Source organism: Calonectris borealis, unplaced genomic scaffold, assembly GCF_964195595.1.
Source record: "Calonectris borealis unplaced genomic scaffold, bCalBor7.hap1.2 HAP1_SCAFFOLD_157, whole genome shotgun sequence".
Taxonomy (NCBI): Eukaryota; Metazoa; Chordata; class Aves; order Procellariiformes; family Procellariidae; genus Calonectris; species Calonectris borealis.
In genome coordinates, this window is record NW_027441543.1 from 57820 (window position 1) to 65020 (window position 7201).

The 7201-nt window shown below is 57.5% G+C and overlaps 1 protein-coding gene across 1 annotated transcript; it reads right to left on the minus strand.

Moving 5' to 3' along the window:
* Positions 1-877: 877 nt before the first annotated feature.
* Positions 878-2769, minus strand: LOC142077115 (maestro heat-like repeat-containing protein family member 7). Its single transcript, XM_075139306.1, has 5 exons — positions 2510-2769; positions 1935-2036; positions 1588-1690; positions 1208-1267; positions 878-1060 (listed from the first exon to the last, which is right to left on the minus strand). Exons 1-5 carry the CDS (start codon positions 2582-2584, stop codon positions 963-965), a joined length of 438 nt encoding a protein of 145 aa, XP_074995407.1. The 5' UTR covers positions 2585-2769; the 3' UTR covers positions 878-962.
* Between the last annotated feature and the right edge of the window lie 4432 nt (positions 2770-7201).

A 7201-nucleotide genomic window follows, 5' to 3' on the forward strand; every position in this document is an offset into this window, starting at 1 on the left:
GCTCCAGCCCGTCATCTCCTTCTCTCCCTGCTGAAGCACCGGCCACCTCGTGCCGGCGGAGCAGAGGTTTCCCAAGGACCCAAGGGGACGGCCTGGGCTTGGTGCCAGAGCAGGGAGCTGCTGGCCAGGGCGGTGAAGAGCTCTCTGCTGCTGAGGATTCCGGAGGTGGCCACGGAGCGTCTGGCGCACGTGGCCCCACTGCCTGGCTGATGGCACTGGGCACGGCCAGAGCTTCCCGGCTGCCCACAGGGCTGGGAGCCCGGTCGCAGCACCCCAGAGGAGATGGGGCAGGCCGCGGGGGCACAGCTCCTTTCTCTCCGCAGGGAAACTCCTCCCCTGGCTCACATCAAGGACGTGCAAGCCCAGAGTGTGGCAAAGGCGGCCACCTCTGAATACCAGGATGAACGACAACTCGTAAGCTTGGCAGAGAGTGGGCACCTTTTCTTGCCCTGGTATGCCTCTGGAGGGGCAGGTTGGGATAAGCACCTCCCCTCCCCTGCCCTCCCCCGAGCAGCTGGGGCTTTGGTACAGGGACACCCTGGGTCAGTGGGTGCTGTGCTGCCATGAGCTGCCGGGAAGCGTGGGCGTCAGGCAGCTCTCCGGGCAACGCTGATTCCTTCGGGGGCTGCCATTTCCCCTTTGCCCTCTGCCTCCCTAAAGAAAAGGCTTCCCCAGGGGGTGAACAAACGTGGCTGCTTCTGGGGAAAGCCTCACCGAGGGGTGAACTTGTAAAACAAGGCTGGGGCCAGGGCGTGCTGAGGGGGCAGCTGTCCTGCAGGCAGCGGGAGAGGCCAGGAATGACGCTGTCTGCTCAGCACGCTCAGGGCGCTCCACATCTGAAGGACACCATGGGTTTGGGCTTCTTGCTGCAGCTTTATTAAACTACAGCCATTTTCCTGAGGAAAGCTGCACCTCCGCCTGCCTTAGCAGCACCAGCAGCACAGTGCTCGCAGGGTGCGTCCTCATCTTGGCTGCTCCCTCGGAGAGCCCAGCAGGAGGACAGTCTGAGCTATCAGGGAACGGATGGAGGGGTCGCTGTCTTTCTCCAAGGTCTGAAGGGCTGCGACAGGAAGAAACAGAGCCCAGATGAACCGCCGTGTCTGCGCAGGAATGGCCCAAACGCCCCTGAAGCGTTTCCCTGGAGCAGGGCACGGCATGGCAGCTACCTGCCCAGGCTCTGTCCCCTGCCCCACCAGCCCCTACTCACCGCTGCAGATCTCAGACAGCTTCTCCCTGCTTTGGTCCCTCAGGGGCCGCACGGCAAGCCCTAGGCACAGAGCGTCGTCAGACCCCTGCCCCCCAGCATGCTCCCAGCAGCACAGCCCCCGGCCCTGCCGGCTGGGCTGCACGCCCTCCTGCCCCTGGTCAGGGCTGACCCCAGGGAAGACCAGTGGCCGAGGGGGTGGGACTGAGCAAGGCGGCCACCAAGCCCACCTGCGTGGGCAGCCAGGGCTGGGAGGGGGAGGCCAAGGCCCTGCACGGGGAGGCCGGGGCTCTGGCAGCCACAGGGCTGCTCCTTGCTGCCAGCGCAGCGGCAGGGAGTGGGGCCAGGCTGCCAAAAGAGGGACCCTGGGGGCTGTGGCTCACCAATGAACCTCACGGCCGCCTCTCGCAGGGTGGCCTGAGCGTCCTTCAGGTATGGCAGGCTCTGATGACAGTATTCTTCAGCCCTGCTCCTGTCCTGCGCCAGCTGGAGAGAGCACGAGGGTATGGGCATGTCACAGTCCCTGCCCAGTTGGCCGGACCAGTCCCTCCTCCCAGCACCCCCTTTCCCCTTCCCCCCCAGGCCGTTCCCCTCTCCCGGCCAGGAGCCCTGTGGGAGTGAGTTTGAGAGAGAGCCACAGGCAGAGGGGTCCCACAGGTGCTGAGACCCCTCCATCCCACTGCAAGGCCCAGGTGGGCCTCAGTCCCCAGGCCCTGGGGCTTGTCCTCACCAAGCACTCTCCAATCCTCCATGTCTGCTGTGTCTGCAGCAGGTGTTTGAGCTGTCTCCACTTGAGGAGCTCTGCTACAGCAAGGAGGGCTTCCCCGGAGGCCTGCGGAGCAGCAGAAGCTGGGAGATGGCACCACAGCCTGGGGAAGGAGACCTGGCGTCCCCCTCCTCTGGGCTCTGTTCCTGGGGCGATCGTGGACTTAGGAAACTGGGACATGCCCTGGCCCAAACATCTGGGGGTCTCTTGGGCACAGCCCTGGGGGACAGGACTTGAGGCTCAAAGCCCTGGTCTTCCACACCTGCAGGGACAGCTGAGAAGCCTGTAGGGACACGCGTGTTCAGGCCTCGGTGGGCACGGGCTGCTGCTGGCCCTGCTGGGCCAGGCAGGGCGGGTGTTGGAAATGTCCGTGCCATCTTCTCCGCCCCTGCTCACGCTGGGTCTGCAGGGACCCTTCCTGCGGGCTGCACTGGAGGAGGGCTGCCAGCTGCCAGCAGCCCTTGCCCCTGATGCCCAGGCCACCCGTGTGGTGTCAGCACGCCCTTCTCTCTGTCAGTGGTCAGCTTTGAAATCTGTACCTTGGCAATGCTGTCGGTCTGGTCGCTCATGCGAAAGAAGAGCCGGACCAGTACTCTCTGCGCGTAGTTCTTCATCCTCTTCTTGCCGCTCCCTACCACTGACTCCACCAGGTCTCTGAAGAGGCAGATGGAGAGCTCTCGCAGTGGGCTGGACTCCTGGTAGGAAGGAGGAAGGATGGACTTCAGCACCAGCGGCTCCCTGCCCTGAGCAGGGCCGTTACCGTGGCTGACGTGAGGGGAGAGGCTCCGGGGTCAGATTCTGCAGCAAGGAGAAGCTGTGCTGGGCTGCAAAGCCCAGAAGCCATCCCCCGAGAGCCCGCGGGAGCAGACCCTGCTCCGAGTGCTGCCCTCAGGGCTGGGCTGAAGGGCAGCTGCCATTGCCCAGTACCCCTCTGCGGGGCTCAGTCTCCCCCATCAGCCTTACATCGTCAAAGAGGGGCAGGAGCTCCCCCGCCAGCTGCACAGCGATGAGGCTGGCCTCCTTCCTCTTCAGGTGACCCATCACATTTCTGAAGACCAGCAGGGCCTTCATCTTGATATCTGTGTCGCCCTCCTGGAACACCTCCATGATGCGTGGCAGGAGGACCTGCATTTTTCTTGCCTGTATGAAAGACGGTTTCCTTCTTGTGAAACGGTCAAAGACCACCCTGGCAAAAATGCTCTGGTCACTGGGCACCAGCCTCCCGTCCGGCTTCCTGGCAGGTGGTGGCACAGGAGTCTCTGCGGCAGCCTCCTGGCAGGTGGAGGCCATGGGCACGCTGATGGGGACGCGGGAGAGCAGGAGTAGGGCGGGGAGGGCAGGGAAGCAAAGCCTCCCTGTCCCCTGCTCAGCCACCCCCTTTTCCCACAGGCCCGAAGGGGCAGATGGCTTGGTAACCCCCCGTGCCCGGAAAGCTCCCCAGGCAGCCACCAGGCCCCGCCATGGCAGGGAGGGCATTTGGAGCCGTCACCCCACCGCCTGACTCCCAGCCAAGGCCAAGCCACCGCCTTACCCACTGCCCCAGCCCCCAGCTGCCAACATGGCTCCCCTTGACGACGCCCTGCTCACCATGTCGGGTCTCTCTGACAGCGTGACGAGGCCTCCGAGAAACTGGACCATCACCAGGCTTGGATGCCTCTGATAGCTCTGGACGTGGGACTCGTCACCGACATCCTCTGACTCAAACTCCCTGGGGGCCATCAGCTGAAACAAACACAGGAGCGAGATACTGGCAGAGCCTGCAGGGCTCGCTGAAGGCGATCAAGGCCTTTTCTGGTAACTCACAGCCAAGTGAAGCCCGCAGGTGCCTTCTGTGAAGGAGCTGAGAAGCCTGCACAACCACCGGTGCCGGAGCAAGCCGAGGAACTTCCTTAAGATCTTCTCCAAAGTCTGGGGGATGGAAAGCATCACCTCCCACACGGCCATGCCAGCGCTGCAAGCCAGAGCGCTCTGTCAGAGCAGGGCTGCCTCACCCCAGCAGCGTGGCCTGGGACAGCCCAGCGGGGTGCAGACCCTGCCCCTCGGTTGGGATGCCCTGGGCAGCAGGAGGGGGCTGAGGTGGTGTTCCCCGAGGGGCTGGGAGGAGCGTGGGGGGGGCTCCGGGCTGGCTTGGTCAGCTTTGGCTGCTGCAGGCCAGGCCGGCCCAGCAGGGCTGGAAAGCGTGGAGGGATGGCGGGCCCTGCTCCTCGCGGGTGTCCTGCAGTGCTCCTTGGGCGGGCAGCTGGAGAGTCTCTGGGCCCCTCTCCCCACGGGGAACAAGGCCTCGTGGCTTGGGGGCAGTACCTGTCTCCTGGTGGACAGAACTGCCACAGGCTCGTGGCCACCTGCATGGGGTGCCGGTCGGTCAGCAGGAGAAGTAGTGACTCCATGCTCTGCCGGACTGAATCCATTTTGATGCATTCCAGTTTTTCATGGATGCCCCTCATGATCGTTGGCACCTGGAGGGGACACAGGTGAGGATGGTGCTGCCACTGGGGTGCAGCCATTTCCTCAGCTGCCCTTCCCGTCCCTCTCTGCTGCCTTAGGGCGGCTTCAGGTGCTCGAGACACCTGGGTTTGGGAGGGAGGACGGAGGCAGGAACAAGGCCTGACAGGGCTGAAGGGCAGGGCAATCCAGCCACGGGCCACTTACATCCGCCAGCCAGAAGTCAGGGTCTCTCATGGCCATATCCAGCACGTTTCTTGCCGCCTCCTTGTCAAAGATGCTGGAGTCTCTCATCGCCTCCATGGCCACAAGGACGAGGTCTGCCCTCTCAGCAGGTGTGAAGGATTTTCCATTCCTCTGTGGGAGGAAGGAAGGGAGCGAAGGCATGTCACACCGAGTGCCCTGGTGGTGCTGCTTAGCTGGGCAGCGCCGCAGCTGTGGCAAGAGATGCCCGGCAGTGCTGGCGGCAGTACCCGCGGGAAAGCTGGCAGCAGGGGCTGCAGTCACTGCACGGGGAGGATGACAAGAGAGGGCCCCCAGGGTGAGGAGGGCTCCTGGGCACGGTGTGCTGGCCCTACAGTGAACCAGGGCTTGCTGGTGGCCAGGAGGGCTGGGGCTCAAAGCTTCATTTTTAGAGTCCACAGCTTTGATTCTACAGTTCAGAATTGCTTTTTTATGGCCCCAAACCTTCATTTTTAGGGTCCAAACCCCTCTTTTGGGGCTCCAAGCTTCATTTTTAGGGTCCACAGCTTTGACTCTGGAGGTCAGAATTGCCTTTTTATGGCCCAAACCCTCATTTTTAGGGTCCAAACACCTCCTTTGGGGCTCAAAGCTTCATTTTTAGGGTCCACAGCTTTGAGTCTAGACTTCAGAATTGCCTTTTTATTACCCAAACCCTCATTTTTAGGGTCCAAAACCTCCGTTTCAGTTTACAAAATCTCATTTTCAGAGTCCAAAGCTGCATTTTTAGTTTCTGAAGTCTGATTTTCAGGCTCCAAAAGCTCGGTTTTAGGATCCAGCCAGTTGTTTTTAGGGTCCAAGCCATATACTGAGTTTTCAAACCCTCATTTTTATGGTATAAACCCCTCTTTTGGGGCTCAAAGCTTCATTTTTAGGGTCCACAGCTTTGATTCTAGAGGTCAGAACTGCCTTTTTTGGCCCAAACCCTCATTTTTGTGGTATAAACCCCTCTTTCGGGGCTCAAGCCTTCTTTTTTAGGGTCCACAGCTTTAAATTTAGAGTTCAAAACTGCCTTTTTACGGCCAAAACCCTCATTTTTGTGGTGTAAAGCCCTCTTTTGGGGCTCAAAGCTCCACTTTTAGGGTCCACAGCTTTGATTCTGGAGTTCAGAATTGCCTTTTTATGTCCCCAAACCTTCATTTTTAGGGTCCAAACCCCTCTTTTGGGGCTCAAAGCTTCATTTTTAGGGTCCACAGCTTTGAGTCTGGAGTTCAGAATTGCATTTTTATGGCCCAAACTCTCATTTTGATGGTCCAAACCCCTCCTTTGGGGCTCCAAGCTTCATTTTTAGGGTCCACAGCTTTGATTATAGACTTCAAAATTGCCTTTTTATGGCCCAAACCGTCATTTTTAGGGTCCAAACCCCTCTTTTGGGGCTCCAAGCTTCATTTTTAGGGTCCACAGCTTGGATTCTAGAGTTTAAAATTACCTTTTTAAGGCCCAAACCCTCATTTTGATAGTCCAAACCCCTCTTTTCGGGCTCAAAGCTTCATTTTTAGGGTCCACAGCTTGGATCCTAGACTTCAGAATTGCCTTTTTATGGCCCAAACCCTCATTTTTAGGGTCCAAACCCCTCTTTTGGGGCTCAAAGCTTCATTTTTAGGGTCCACAGCTTGGATTCTATAGTTTAAAATTGCCTTTTTAAGGCCCAAACCCTCATTTCGATGGTCCAAACCCCTCTTTTCGGGCTCAAAGCTTCATTTTTAGGGTCCACAGCTTTGAGTCTAGAATTCAGAATTGCCTTTTTATGGCCCAAACCCTCATTTTTAGGGTCCAAACCCCTCTTTTGGGGCTCAAAGCTTCATTTTTAGGGTCCACAGCTTTAATTATAGACTTCAAAATTGCCTTTTTATGGCCCAAACCGTCATTTTTAGGGTCCAAACCCCTCTTTTCGGGCTCAAAGCTTCATTTTTAGGGTACACAGCTTTGAGTCTAGAATTCAGAATTGCCTTTTTATGGCCCAAACCCTCATTTTTAAGGTCCAAAGGCTCCATTTCAGTTTACAAAATCTCATTTTGAGAGTCCAAATCTGCATTTTTAGTTTCTGAAGTCTGATTTTCAGGCTCCAAAGGCTCAGTTTTAGGATCCAGCCAGTTGTTTTTAGGGTCCAAGCCATATACTAAGTTTCCAAACCCTCATTTTTAGGGTCCAAACCCCTCTTTTGGGGCTCAAAGCTTCATTTTTAGGGTCTACAGCTTTGAGTCTACAGTTCAGAATTGCCTTTTTATGGCCCAAACCCTCATTTTTAGGGTCCAAACCCCTCTTTTGGGGCTCCAAGCTTCATTTTTAGGGTCCACAGCTTTGAGTCTAGACTTCAAAATTGTCTTTTTATGGCCCAAACCCTCATTTTTAGGGTCCAAACCCCTCTTTTGGGGCTCAAAGCTTCATTTTTAGGGTCCACAGCTTGGATTCTAGACTTCAAAATTGCCTTTTTATGGCCCAAACCCTCATTTTTAGGGTCCAAACCCCTCTTTTGGGGCTCAAAGCTTCACTTTTAGGGTCCACAGCTTTGAGTCTAGACTTCAGAATTGCCTTTTTATGGCCCAAAC